Source organism: Takifugu rubripes, chromosome 21 (genome assembly GCF_901000725.2).
Source record: "Takifugu rubripes chromosome 21, fTakRub1.2, whole genome shotgun sequence".
Classification (NCBI taxonomy): domain Eukaryota; kingdom Metazoa; phylum Chordata; class Actinopteri; order Tetraodontiformes; family Tetraodontidae; genus Takifugu; species Takifugu rubripes.
Genome location: NC_042305.1, coordinates 13,536,965 through 13,552,455, shown reverse-complemented (window position 1 = coordinate 13,552,455; position 15,491 = coordinate 13,536,965). Strand labels below are relative to the sequence as shown.

At 44.6% G+C, this 15,491-nt stretch overlaps 1 protein-coding gene across 2 annotated transcripts; it reads right to left on the bottom strand.

The window, feature by feature from the left end:
- Positions 1-6,909: 6,909 nt before the first annotated feature.
- Positions 6,910-14,231, bottom strand: LOC101073707 (sodium- and chloride-dependent GABA transporter ine). Of its 2 annotated transcripts, none has more exons than XM_029830284.1 (13): positions 13,969-14,231; positions 10,782-10,916; positions 10,501-10,714; positions 10,283-10,415; positions 10,056-10,190; positions 9,841-9,944; positions 9,287-9,411; positions 8,844-8,956; positions 8,195-8,335; positions 8,020-8,119; positions 7,835-7,935; positions 7,579-7,746; positions 6,910-7,308 (listed from the first exon to the last, which is right to left on the bottom strand). In XM_029830284.1, the coding sequence occupies exons 1-13, from the start codon at positions 14,153-14,155 to the stop codon at positions 7,258-7,260; spliced, it is 1,707 nt and encodes a 568-aa protein (XP_029686144.1). In that variant the 5' UTR covers positions 14,156-14,231; the 3' UTR covers positions 6,910-7,257. The 2 variants fall into 2 exon arrangements, with proteins under 2 accessions (XP_029686144.1, XP_029686145.1); XM_029830285.1 differs by lacking the exon at positions 13,969-14,231 and adding an exon at positions 11,003-11,170.
- Between the last annotated feature and the right edge of the window lie 1,260 nt (positions 14,232-15,491).

Here is a 15,491-nt window from a genome sequence, read left to right as displayed (position 1 = left end):
TCCCTGCATGCTGCTTTTAATCCTTTAATTTCTGCTTCTCCCCCTTAAAGCCATCTCCAGATGTTTGGTCCTTGTGTGTTTATGTGTGTGTGTGTCTGTGTGTGTGTGTGTGTGTGTGTGTGTGTGCGCGCGCAGCTGTGCACTTGTACTGATCATCCTCTCTGTTGAACTGCAAATCTCCTTGTGTAAAACTGTGCGCTTCAATCAGTTTTATCACTGCCTCCCTCTCAAACATGACTGTTAAATCGATGGCGTAGAGCGACGGTGCTACCTGAAGGCTTAACAAGGGGAGCGGAAATGGAGAGGCTGGCTGAAAGCACAGGTAGAGACGCCGCTCTCCTGCTTTTTGGTTTGTTTTTTTCCTCTTTGAAAACGGAAGATGGAATTATATCTGTAATTACAGATTACGGTCAGTTAGTCACGTCTAGTCAAAGCCTGCTGAGTCCCTGTCTGGGATTACCTGCAATCAGACTAAGTGGCCCCGTTATTACAGGCTTAACACTGGTCTGTGCCTGAAGGATGCTGTGCTGACACAGCAGAAACGACACTGCATGTTTTCAGCGGCATCAACTCACGGGCTTGTTGCTGTCTGCGCTGTCGCCCGTGGCTCTGTCACCTATAATTACTGCTCTCTGCGTGGTGACTCAGTGACGGCCTCGGCGGCAGCAGTGATGCTGCTCTTGCAGATTCAGGCAGTCTGGCACCAAACACGGAATCCAAACACTCTCAGGCAGCTCTTGGATGAAGACAAACTGTTTATTTTTCTTTTTTTGTGTTGGTTTAGTTAAACTCTGCTGTAAATGGATAGAAAAAAAAAGGGGGGGGGGGGGGGGGGTTGCAAGGGCGTGGATCAGAATTTGGGTGAATGATCAAAGAGATAATACTAAGACAACAGGATTAAACCCTCTTTTGTTTGCACCATAAGCCATTAGGTCTCACACTGTGCAGCCAGAACTGGTTCATCTACCCCTCAGAAGCAGACAACAGAAGTAAATAGCCAATAATGAGCTCATTGTGTGAATCTCTAGGGGATGTGTGGGTGGTGGTGGTATGGAGAGAATGTCCCATCAGCAACAGCCGCAGTTCTGTTTGCTGTCCAGCTCTGACAAACGAGCACGGTGAAAGGAATTGCTCAGTTGAGTCATTGGTGCTAGTTTTCTCCCTGCTGCAGATCCAGTGCCGTAAACGTTCCCCACAGGAAATACGCCACCGCCGCCGCTCGCGTCGCACGTTTTGTAACTCACAGAAAACCAAAACAGTGAATCGGGCCCGCTCCGCCCGTGCTGGGGACGCTCTTATCTGCTCAGGGGGGAAAATGCGCCTGTGAAGCCGTCGTTGCCTCCAGCATGTTTTCAACTGCCAGGCAGCCGATTCTGTAATTCTAGCTCACCATCCTGGAGGGAAAAGCTGCCGTCGGGTCGGTGTAAACATCCCATTGTGGCGGTGTTTCTACCTCAAGGAGAGGCGGAGGGAGAGCGGTGTTTACAAACCAATGACAGATGAATAAAACAGTTTTCCGACCGCAGAGATTTAAAATGAAGAAATGATGTGTAGTTCGGAGTGATTTTCAGAGTGCACTTTGATGTTAAAGAAACCACTAAACTGTTCCTTTTACTCTCCTCTTTCCACACACTCATATAACCGATCCCCCCATCTCTCATTTTCACCTCAAACGTCACTGACTGTAGCCTCTCCTAACTACCGATCCCGTGTCGTGTTTATAGATCTGGAAGATGACGTATCGTCCTCCCCTCTGCGATCAGCCATCGGTCATCAATTGTTGCCACTCCAGCACTTCTCAAACCAGAACATCACAGATGAAAGTCTGAGAAAATGGCTCCACAGGAGCTTTGGGTCCCACATAAGAGTCATCTAAAGGAGGTCAGATATCGGGAGCCGATGACAGACAGCAGCAGAGGTTTCTGTTCTACAGGGAAGCATCCTGGGACCAATAAACTCTCCCATGACGCATTAGGGCAGCAACAGTCAGGAGTGATTGTGGTATAAATATTAGATTTCCAGAGCGGGTCTGGACGCCTTCAGGCCAACCGAGCTGCAGCGCAACAGCGCACGTGACAGCGGCCCTGACGACGAGGAGACGTACCTGAATGTCCCACAATACGTCAGTGATCAAGGTTGTTTTAGTTGAGGCTTTTGTATGCTCAGATTGGGGGCTCATCATTTTAAATTTTGCAGCAAAAAAGACAACGTAACGGCTGCAATCGCGGCACCGAAGGCTGCAAAAAACAACGCTACGCATGTAGCGCCACGCGTTGAAAAACAGGATTTGAATAATTTAAAAGCCCCTCTGCATTAATTAGAAATATGAATTAATGATCAGATTATCCTGAACAGTCAACCGTAGCTGTAGCCGAAGCAGGAAGCAGCCCTACAGTCGGTGCAGGCGCACACACGCACACACACGCACACACACGCACAGGCGCGTGCACACAAAGGCTCACCGTCATTTGGTATTCAGCCTGTGTCTCAATGTCACTGCAGCTCAGGCTTGTGTTACCGCAGACCCACATCCTTCAGTCACCATGAAATAATCATAGATGCCTGACTTCTTCCCTGGGTTGAGCTGGATCCTCTCACAGTCCGACGCATCTCCGCAGAAACATCTGACAAAGTCTGGAGGCCAATCGGTAGGCTCATAGGGAACGCTTCAGGCTGCACCAAATCATCATTCTTTGTATCTATATTTATGTTGTGGGAATTGGACCTTCCTCCCTGGACAGAGTATAGATGACCCACTGCATTTAGAGCCCTTTAATGTGGAACTGAGCCTCAGTCAAGGCACCAGAACACTGGCAGACATCATAACAGCCACTGTTTGCCCCACACGGTTGGACCTGGGAACACTAATTAGCATCCTTGGAATGGATAAGTGGAATCTGATTATCAAAATCCACAAGAGGCATCTGATGTCTGGCGTTTCCAGCTGTGTTCCGAACAATCCCGCTCTTCCTGTCGTCCTGTCTCAGAATCTTCCTGTTGAGTCAATTACCGGACTGATGTTTCGGGGGATGAGAAATGCTCGAGCGGCGAGTGTTAAATGTGTTTAATCAGGGAACGTGGCGGCCTGACAAGTCTTTAATGAAAGCTTTCTGCATCCTCAGCCGCTCAAAGAAATTGTCTCCTTCTGAACGTGGTTTATGGATGTTCAAAGTCAATAAAGGTTCTGTTGCGTTTAAGAATTCAGCATAGAACGTCCTCTGCCAACCAAGTTAAACAGCGTGTAAACAAATTCAGACAAACACCCATTTATACCGTTGTACTTGCAAATCAATTCAATTCTTATGAGCAAACAGGAACTTTGGCCAATAACTGAAGGAATACACACACACACACACACACACACACACACACACACACACACACACACACACCATCATCATCAGGCAACTTAGAGACCTGAAGAACCTGCAGAAACATAAGAAACGTCCAGAACCTTCCTGTGTGAGCTGAACTAGACGTCTGAGGTTGAACGTCCAATTTTATACATCCGCGCATCAAAAGACACCACATTAAATCATTTTCCTCCCGATCAAAGAACAATAGGCGCCGTTGCAGCATCGCCCCGATGGCAGGAAATTGTGTTTCACGTGCTATTGAAAAGTAATTACGATGATGCTTCCAAATGCAAAAGCTCAATATTGACTATCACATTTTCCGCTCCCTGTACAGAGCATTAACCTAATTTGCCGAGAGGGCTTTTTTCCCCCCGTACTGTGCTCACCGGAGCATCAGTTTGTTTTTGAGCAGAGTGCAACAAAACCTCACTCTGGTAATTGGGGTTTATGTCTCTTTAGAAAATTGCAGGGTGTCAAATTGTTTAAACGGGCACAGAAGAGCAGCAGCGGCCTGAAAATCCCAAACACACAACACACACACATTTCTGTCATTGGGAGACTGTTGTAATACATTATGCAGCTCCTTACCCTCACTCTAACCATCCAAACCTATGCCTGAACCTTTAACCCCAACCCTGATTTCAACCTGAAACCCATGACCCAACACTCAAACTTAACCCTTTGAAGTTGTGGAAACAAGCAAAATAGTCCTGCTTTGCAAACATTTACTACTTAATATGTAGTAAATGTGTGTACATTCAAGTGCGCGTGAGTGTAAATGATCAGATTATTAGCAGCAGATCGGTAGAAGCTGCGTCTGCAGAGCCAAAGTAAAATCTGTGTAAGACGTGAGATTATAAATCTTTGCATGTCATTACCGAGAAGATTAATCTCCAGTTAGAGATAATCTCAGTTACACATATAATGCCTTTAGCCATTGAGTACAAGCATATTTATGGCTCAGAGGAAAATGATTCCTTTTTTACTGGAGAAAATAAAGCGGCCTGTATTGGAAGCCATTGTGGAGTAATGAGAATGTGGAGGACGTCAGGCTTGAATGAAATAAGCTCCAGAACGCAGCAGCCGCAGGTCGGAAAAGGGATGAAATGCATTAATCTACCTCTGGGCCAAATTTAATCCCCTTAAAAGCAGAGAACAGCGATGTAGAAATCTCTCTGCAGTCTTGATACAGTAGCATTGTGGACTAAGGTTGAACATTTTACACGAACAACGGGGCTCCGTTTCATCCTTTCGACTATTTATTTAGATAAAAGAAATTGTGGTGACTGTCTCAACAGCAGCGTGAGAGAGAGAGAGAGAGAGAGAGAGAGGTGAGAGAGAGAGAGGTGAGAGGGAGAGAGACTGACTGCTGGTGCATGGGGCAGACTGTAGCATCCAAGCCTGAAAAGCTTCTATCTGCATATGAATAGTTGTCAAGAAACGCTCATTAGCATTTTAATGGCTTCAAATGGAAGACATACATAAACAAATATATCCTTATTCATGCATATCCGACAAGTCCTGTATTCATAATGCACAGTTCGACCTTTAAAACAGCTGAGTGTGCAGTGGAGTTTGAATTGATTAAGCGTTTTTAAGCTAGCAGCAGTCTTCCTCCTCTGCAGTGCAGCACCTAGAACACCCACTGTTGATTCCACCACACGAATCAGCCTTGAATTAAAGCAGCCAAAAGTGCTTTACGAAAACCACAAAAAAGGTGTCGAAATATGTTATGAAAATGCATGAGGCTCATGAAAAGTTCAGGCAGGAAGTCTGCATCAGGTTTCATTTTCTGCCTGCACGCTCTGGACCTGTCGGAGATATCAGCGGCAGCTGGTCTCGTCTATTAAATATTACATCCCTGCAGATGGGGAAGCGGCTCCTCGGCCATCGCTGCCACAACCATCTGGCTGGTGTGTGGAAGTCGGCGCAGCCCTCTGAGGATGCGTCTTCCCAGACCATCAATGGTCGTGCTGGAGGAAACATTCCCCAGAGTGTCTCCGGACTCACTTGTCACGTGTGCTCAGTGTGAACCTCCTCCCCAGTGAAGAGAACAGGATGCCAAACCTCTGGCAGCACTCCTCCTGTTACTGCTGGGGTTTTTGCCCCCCCGACAGCTCCCTACACCGGTCCTGGATTATTGGCCTGTCTCCCACGATTCCCTTCATGCTCATGATTCGGTGCTACCTGACACCCCCTGATGCTAACACTAATGGTGAGGGCTTGAAAAAAATAACTAGAGGGAAATTGTCTGTGGCCGCCTCCTGCATTTCTCTCTCTCTCTCTCTCTCTCTCTCTCTACGCCTGCTGTCCATCCAGCGTGCACTACAGCGGAGGAGAGTGCTTGATCATTTGTGCTTCCTATCAGACAGGAGAGACCCTGAAGTGTGATCGGCCTGGAGTTATGATCACACCTGTGACCATGAGTGTACTGATATGTTCAGACGGTTTTAGCGCTTTGTTAGTAAAAATCTCTAAGGAGGGTGTGAGAACAGTGTGGGAGCACTAAAAGGAAGTGAAACTATTACAAAGGGAGAGGGCTTTAACAAACCGTTTAAGCATCTGCCCCCCCCACTACACACACACACTGTCCTGATCATGCATCTGTGGTTTATGTGGGGCGGATGTCATCCGAAACAGCTTTATCAAGAGCCTCAGCTGCAGTTATACGCAGACAAATGTCTTCACGTGAACGCAGCAACATGAGTTAAACAGCAATGCGGCTCCATCTTCATTGCCCATTCAAGCCTGCAAACATTCCCCTTTAACCGCATCTAACCATTAATCTACTGTTCCCTGAGCTGTGCTGCATGAAGCTATTGATCACCCAGCGCTCCCAGTGCTAATTTAGTGGCCACGGTAGGTTCTGTCATGGGAGAAGCAGGAAGAATATTGATTACTGTATGGTTCTGCTGAGGGCACCGCCGCAGCACTTCTCTATATGACAGGGGTCTAATTAACTTTTCAACCTCTTAGAGCACTCACACAGTGCATTGCCACCCTGGTTATACTAGACTATGTGGTCCCTTTCCCAGTAGGTTGATTTTTTTTAAAATATATGTAGGTAATGGTGACATGCAGTTTGAAGCAGCTCATGCACAGCCGGACCGTTAACAGCGACGGAAACAAAGACGAAAGTGGCAATTTTGGCAGCACAATCTGAATTTTTGTCATAAAATTAGATTTTAAGTTTCTAAATGTGATGTATCTATTAGTTTCCTATATATATATATTGTACATGTACACTATCTAAAGGAGAAAGGATACATCTCAAAACTGCTGATTTGATCAAAACACAAATTTCTATTCACGTCTCCTGCGCTTGGCATGAACCCAAAACTAATAACAACACGATAAAGTTTTTCTCAGAGAGGGAAAAAATAAAGGGTCTATTCAAAATGGACACGATTTCCTCCTGGAAATCTTGATATCTAAAGTAATTGACAAGTGCTGTTTTTGCTGTTTTTTTGCTGCACTGCTGCCCCCTAGCGGCGCTTTCACACCTTTTACAGACCAAACGTGAAAGGAAAAGCACATATGAAACGTACAGGAACCTGGAGTGGCACCAGATGTATGTCTTTATTTTAATCCTCAAGCTGTTCTGCTGTGAATCTGTTACTAGGTGAATACAGGACAAAAGGAGCTTTAATAAGTTACATTTACTAAGGTACATAGTAAACCAGGATACATCAATCATACACTCTGATAAACTCATACACTTGGTCAACTTGCTGAGAAATGATAACTTGTAACTTTGCTTGCTTGTTTAACTTTTTTCCATGTATGAATACCAGATGGGACTGAATAACATAATAACATAATAGTGACCTTTTATGGAGAGCCAGTCTCTCGCAAGCGGAATACGCCTGACCTGGGCTGTACTCTTGCAGCATAGTGAGAGTTAACCTTCTTTGGCCAAGTCCACTGTTGGTGTTACAGCCTTCCGAAGTCTCTGAAATGTTTAGGAACAGCACATCCACAAAATAAAACAGCACAATAATTTGTAGTGTATCTGTCAGTGTCAAAACGTCACCAGCACCCATTAAATGTCATCACTCCAAATTTAGGGTGAGTAAAAACTGTGACCTAACTACCTTTATTACTGCAAATTAGTCACTATTGACATGGAAATCCTCTCAAATGCTCATTATTTTCAACGTCTTTTATTCGAGTTATTTCTAGGTAGTTATTTTCTGCTCAGAATAAAGAACATGTTACTCACTTGAAGAACGGAGCCTTTGTTTTTGTACATCTCATGAATGGCACCAAGTGGGATCCACACAATGGAGGCCAATGAGATAAACCAGCCAACACAATCAGCCCACACTGGGTAAGTGTAACTTCCGTAGTGAGCAGGAGAGTAGTGCACAATGCCGGATACGAGTATAGACTACAGAAGAAAATTCCCGCCATTTACTAAGGTTTATGCATGACTGGAAAACCAAAGCTGAAGAATAATTAGACACTCGAAACCTCACCAGTATCAACAGAGGACAGAGCAGAATCCAACAAAAACGAAAGTAGATGCTTGGCATGTTGTCCAGCATCCTCTTCATCATCAAGGAAATTTTACGAACACCTTTGGGGAAAAGAAAATCTGTTAAGCTCACGTGTAATTAAACAGTGAACACAAAAAAAAACCATCAGCCATCGCTGATCTTACCAAAGATCCAGCAAACGGCTACAACTTCACAAAAAGCCAGGAACACAACAGACAACACAGCAGTGTAGGTGTCCATCAGCTGAAACACATAGATGCCTCCCTGTGAAGAGAATCAGGAGTCTTTAGGTAAAAGGTGTTTCTTGGGATAAAACAATGTCACTGTTCCATTTTGTACCTTGGTGACATGAGGAATCCCCAGGATAAAGCCGACTGTGCACACGATCAAGGACAGCAGGGCTTCTCGCTTAAGCAAACCAGAAACTTTGGAGCCCAGCTCATCTTTTATGCACGTTATGACAACCTCCACGTTGGCAAACTTTGGGACAGTTTTGTGTTAATGATGCAACAGACCTTGTTTCAAGCAGTTATTCAGCATGAAATTTACATTTGTTTTGTTAGCTGATATTAGCATGCTAACATGCTAGATTACAGAGGTCAAGCCAGCAAGAATGAAGAGTTAGTGTCCACAGTGGGAGCAGATTATATTGGCATTTAGCTCATTTGACCACTGTGTTTTACTGTGGTCCATTAGGAAAGAATAGAATAAATAAATAAATAATAGAATAAACACCAAATTAAAACTATTCCACATGCACTGGTCTATGGATGTGGTGAACTATGCTCTTTTTCTCTACACTTTCACTCACTTCCAATAAGCCTGTCAGACTGGCAGATTAAAGTCAAACAGTTGTTTACACTGGCAAGTCTCTAAGTTTCAACATCACACTATTAAATTTATATTAACTTTACTCAAAGCTTAAGAATTAACTCACCTCAGATGTTTTAGACTGTTTATACATACTGTAGGTGTGGAATAAATGTACCTGGCTGTCCAGGCCCAGACACAGCAGCATTATGAAGAACAAAGGGGCCCACAACCGAGAGATGGGCATCGCGGAGAGAGCTTCAGGGTACACAACAAAGACCAAACCAGGACCTGATCAGGGATGTGGAAAAACAAGCACAACCATTGCTCACACATGAGAAAAGTGGCACAACAATATGGCAAAAATCCAGCAAGCCTAATCATCCAACAATGGTGAGGCCTGCAGTTTGTCTCCATCGCTATCGAATGTGGCACAAAGGAGCTAATTTCTTGCCGACTGAATTTTATTCTCACAGAAAAACGGCACACTACCAGTTCACTGGACGTGCAAAGATCTGGCTTTTACGCACACTAAATATTCTAATGATAAGAACATTTTCAACACCGATATTCATTAAGAGCAGGGCAGCTGATGGCACCTGTTGTATGTGGAATGCTCACCAGCAGTAGCTATATTGTCAATTGGCAACTCATACATGTGAGCCATGTAGCCGAGGGCAGAGAAGATCACGAATCCAGCCAAGATACTTGTAAACGAGTTAGTAATTGATACAATTAAAGCATCCCTGGAACAAGAGGAAATATATTATTTTAATATTACAATTCAACCTTCAGGCTTCTCAATTATCCAATTTATTTTTTTAAAAAAAAGAATATAATATAATTCTCCAGTGGGATACATGGATGGCGCTGAAGTTAATGGCATCGGTAGCAAATTCATACATTACCAGCATATCTATATAAGGAAGAAACCAGTTAAGTAGAATAACTGACATATAGATCAAATGTTAATTTAAAGTCAATTCAAATTCAATAATCTGCCTAAAATAGGAAGCAGGAACAATTAGATGTAGGTGAGATGCAAGAGGGAAAGTAGAATTAAGACAGGAAACAGGACAAAAGCATCAGTAAAACAGAAACAGTCATTAAAGCAAACAGGCATCTTATCACTGTTCTACAGAGTGAACATTAAACTCAATGGAAAGGGGAATTACCTGAGAATGTTGTTGTTGAACTTGTTATAACTGGACATTGAAATCATGGAACCAAATGCTATTCCAAGAGACATGAACACCTGCGCGGCGGCATTAAACCAGACCTGTGATAAAGAGCGATTAAAGATAAAGAGTTGTCCTCCACCCCCCCACCACCAAATCCTGGGCAAATGTGTGCGGTGGAAAAGGGACCAAAGCTTTTCCTCCAGTCTCACCTTCACTTCAAAGAGTTTGTTCCAGACTGGGGTCACAAAATACAAGATTCCATCTGAGGCTCCAGGAAGCTGCACATTATTGATGAGCAGAGCCAACAGGATGAAGTAGGGAAATATTGCTGTGAAGTAAACAACCTGCAGAACACGAAGGGAGGGATCGTCTTTAGAGCACTAATGAATATTCGAGATGAATTTGAGATTCTGCTCATGGGCAGTATGATTATTACCTTGCCAGTGGATTTAATGCCTTTAACTAAGCATAAAAATATGATGACCCAGCCAAGAAGGAGGCAACCAAAGAGTTCCCAACGGAGGCCACCAGGCTCTTCAATGCCACTGGTCTTTTCCAGAACCCTGTGACTGAAGTGAAACAAAAGATCTTTCCCAAGAAGTATTTCAAAAGTAATCTTTTGAAATAAAACAGTGATCATCCAAGATTCCTCACTCAAAGAACTGTTGGCTGGCGGACTGCAGCTCAGTGTTGTTGCTGCTGAGGAATCCACTGGAACAGTTTTCAACCAAATTCCAGGTGTTGTTGCAGGACATCCATGGGAGGGTCGCTCCAAACGAGGTGAACATATAGAAAAGGGACCAACACAGGACCACGTTGTGGTACGTGGAAAAAATGAAGGAGATGACAACCGTGGACAGACCAGCACCTGTAAACGTGACCTTTACGTCAGCAAGTGTTGAGAAACACCTGGAAAGAAAGAGATCATCTCTCACCTTTAAACAAGGGACAGATTCTGGAAAATGCACGCACAGGCCCTTGACGAGTGTACTGGCCGATGGTGAACTCCATGAGGACAAGAGGAATGCCACACACCACCACCATGACCAGATACGGAATCATAAATGCTCCTGGATAAAGGAAACATCATTTACCAGATTATGAAAGGTGGAAATTCCACTCACTCTGCCATGTCCAAATAATCAGTCTTCATCACCTGTTGCTCCTTCATAGGCCTATTTAAGCCACTGCTGTGCATTCGTGCCCTGCCAGGTTGTTCTTGCTTCATGTCAGACTCTCGCCGTTACTTGTCAGGAACCAGATAAGAACCCAAATGCGACACACAAGTCTGACTGAACACCGCTTTATTGTCAGATACAGACAACAGACAGGATTCACCGGGGAGCGAGCAGAACAGAATAGTCGGGGACAGGCAAGGTCGAGATCGGGCAGAAGGCAGACAGAGTTTACAGGGGAGCAGGCTAAACAGAACGGTCAGGAACAGGCAAAGTCGGAACCAGGCAGGCAGGCAAACAGGAATACGCTGGAAAGTCATCGGGAACAAATAACAATCTGGCAGAGAGTGTGCCTCCGGGGTTTAAGAAGAGTGCTCATTAGAGTCCTGATGCACAACAGGTGTGCGGGGCGAGGCAACTCACGGGTATGATTGCCCGCAGCTGTGACAGTTACTGGGTTTGGTTTCGCTGGTTTTGACTCTGCCTGCTTGTGCTGTTCCCTGCAGGTATTCAATGGAGCTTTTGATAAAACTATCTGGAGCTGCTGTGCTGTGAATGGATCCTACCACACCCATGTCAGATTAATAGTGTTTACATGGTGCTCAGGGATTCTTTCCAGTTACCCTGGATTCCACCCAAAGCCAAGCTTTAGCGTAGCCTCGTGTCCCCCATATATTTGGGGGACACGAGGCTACGCTAAAGCAACCATAAGTGTGGGTGGGAGCCAGTAACTTGTGTACTCTGGCTCTCAGCTGAAGACAGTTTTTGAAGGATGTGGCTGGAAATGAGAGTTCCAAGATTATCTTTGTTAAACTCTGGAATAAGCCCCTCTCTTAGGGTTAGGGTTAGGGTTAGCCCCTAACCCAGGGGCTAGAAATTAGACATTTGCCCTTGAAAAGCATGATATGATCATATCCTAAACATCACAAATGATTAGAAATTAGACATTTAGTTAAATTAGTAAATTACTAAACTGTGACAACATTTGGCTTTTGATTGGCCTGTCCCTGTCACACCACTGCTAATTGATGAGAATAAACAGTGGTGTTTTTTTTTTTAACTCAACTTCACTCAAAATAATCTATCTCTGCTTCAGAAAGTTCGAAAACTTTTGTTCTCTCCCTCGTTTTGCTTGTGTCAGGACTGACAGGTAAACCGGATGCATCGACGTACATCTCCTTTTATGGTGCTCATTTTCAATAGCCCCTAACCCTAACCCCCTCTCTTCCTGTTAATTTGTGCCAACCCTAACCCTAATGTGCATGTATATAGCAAATGTGGTAAATCGGTGACACTGGCTGGTGAAGGTGCAGTTGGGCTTTACAGCCTAACATTAGTGTATGCAATCAGAAGTGCAACCAACAACAGTAGGTAAGCATTTGCTGCCTAGAAACACACTCAATGAATAAACCCAAAAAGCCTCCCTCCTCCTTTTACAACCCTGAACACAATGCTGAGAAAGTTCATGTCTGTCAAGCCTCTCTCGAAAATTACGACATATAGCACTGCATTCAACATTGATTGGTTACCGCCTCTTAGCAGAATCCGAAGCATGCAAACTGAGTTGGTGAAGCACATTCCTTTGTCTCACAAATCCTAAATCTTCTTAACAGGCACCTTCCATTAATTGGAATGCACTTTGGAATCTAACAGTGTGACGACTGAATACTTTACTGCACTTTCGAAACAATCCACCGCAATCAATTCATGTGCCACCTCCATTTTAACACGGATGTTCTTAGCCTTATGGTTATTGTTTGAGAATTTCCCTACATTGGGTCTCATTTTTGGAATGCGAGTAGAGCGAATTTGTGTATAAACTGTTCGTAGATGTAAATTAACGTGGATCTTGTATTCATCAACATTTTAGTAGCTCAGATCTGTTTGTAGTTACTAACAAAATCTACACATGCTTTCAACTGTGTGTAGTGCTTGTGTAAATGTATGAACACATAGAAATAATGCTTGTCACAATTGTAAATTACAATTTTAATTCATATTGCGCCCTATTATGTAAATAATAAGCAGATGCCCTTGAAAAGCATGATATGATCATATCCTAAACATCACAAATGATTAGAAATTAGACATTTAGTTAAATTAGTAAATTACTAAACTGTGACAACATTTGTTCTGTTACCTCTTTCCAGGCTTTTGATTGGCCTGTCCCTGTCACACCACTGCTAATTGATGAGAATAAACAGTGGTGTGGTTTTTTTTTTAACTCAACTTCACTCAAAATAATCTATCTCTGCCTCAGAAAGTTCGAAAACTTTTGTTCTCTCCCTCGTTTTGCTTGTGCCAGGACTGACAGTTAAACCGGATGCATCGACGTACATCTCCTTTTATGGTGCTCATTTTCAATTCATGTGCGGAGATGTCTGCAAATAGCTGATTATCGGGAGCGCGCAGTTACTTTATGACTGTTTCACGTGTTCCTGAATCCATAGTAGGCTTTTATGCATAGGCTTTTATGCGTAAATCTGTTCCCCAAACGTTTCATGAATGAGAGTCGATGTCCTTCATTGATCTGTGTAGTGTTCTTCGTGCTGTCTAGTTGATGTAACTAACATCAATACCTTCTCAAGCGAGATGATGATCTGTTTTTCGCTTTTTTGTCACTCTCTTCGTCTTCCCGACTGCGTTTACTTTAGGACAGATAACGCCGGGTTCACACTGGACGTGAAGCGCCGCGCAAAGAAAATCGCGCTCGATCCGGAGCCCTCTCGCTCCCCAAGCGATCTGCTCCTCAGCTGTGGTCTAATTATATCAAGGTTGTGTAGTTGTGGTCGGTAGAGCTGGAATACTGAAATCTTAAATGTTACTCTAGTCTTTAATTTTATTGTCTGTTTAACTTCTCTCTCACTTTCCCTGTGTAGTTTATCGTTCACAGGTGTGTGTGTGTGTCGCGCATTTTCGTGTCTAATCACATCAAAACACTCCTTACCCCCGCCGTTGCTGTAGCACAGGTATGGAAACCTCCAGACATTGCCCAGGCCCACCACGTAGCCCACGGTAGCCAGGATGAACTCCAGCTGCCCGCTCCAAGTGGGTCTGTTCACCACCACACGTTTTTTCTCAATCTCTGTGGGCTCCAGGAAATTTAAAGCATTTTCTGTCCCTTCAAGCTCCATCTCCTTTTACTCACTGGTCTCAAGTTGATATAGAAATGTGTTCAGTTAGTAATGCACAACGTCCAAAGTTGTTGGGTGTGTCCTTGCCTCTGGTAGGTTGGGTTACTCAAATTATAGAAAAAGAAGGGAGGTATAAAACCTGTTTCCATGTGAAGGGTACAGTCAATAAAAAAAACAATATTTACGACTTATAACCGGCTATCCAGACCAAACTCCTGGTCCTTTGGTACAGGGACTGGACGGCCCTTATCAAGGGACCTTCCACCCCATACTCCCGGAGCACCCCCCACAGGATGCTCCTGGGGACCCGGTCATAAGCCTTTTCCAAGACCACAAAACACATGTGGACTGGTTGGGCAAACTCCCAACTCCCCTCAAGCACCCCAGCAAGGGTAAAGAGGTGATCCGTGGTTCCCCGACCGGGGCGAAACCCGCATTGTTCCTCCTCGATCAGAGGTTCAACTATCAGTCTAATCCTCTTTTCCAGCACCCTGGCATAGACTTTCCCAGGGAGGCTCCATCCGACTTCTTTTTTGCTTTGGGCATTTTGCTGCTTTTTGCTCTGTCTACAGGGCCCTGCTGCAGTTCCTTTTATGGGCATTAGTGGGCGGTGACTTATGCTAATCGTATGTTAATTAGACTCACCTGGCACACGCTCTCAATTTACGAGTAGATGGCATTCATCAAACTAGGAACATAGTTGCGAACAATTCTGAGGCTTACGAACGCGTTGATGAATCTGACGTAGGGTTTTCTTAAGAAACTTCTTAAGAACAACTTAAGAAACAATCTAAGAAGATTCTTAAGAACATATTGGCGAATGAGGCCCAATGTCCCCTACCTCCCTCGGAACACGATCAAAGCTCTGTCGGAGGTGGGAGTTGAAGACCAGCCTGACGGGTTCCTCCACCAAGCGTTCCCAACAGACCCTCACTAAGCGTTTGGGCCTGCCAGGTCCGCGCGGTGGCTTCCCCCCCCACCTGATCCAACTCACCACCAGGTAGTGATCAGTTGACAGCTCTGCTCCTCTCTTCACCCGAGTGTCCAAAACATATGGCCGCAGATCAGCTGACGCGACTATAAAGTCAATCATTGACCTACGGCCCAGGCTGTCATGGTGCCAAGAGCACTGATGAACGGGTCGCGGGGGCAGACCGTTCCTCCCAATTACGCCTTTCCAGGTCACGCTGTTGTTGCCCACGTGAGCGTTGAAGTCTCCCAGCAGCATGATGGAGTAACCAGTTGGGACACTGTCCAGCGTCCGTCCTATATCCTCCAAAAAAGACGGGTACTCTGAACTATTGTTTGGTGCATACGCACAAACAACCGTCAGAAC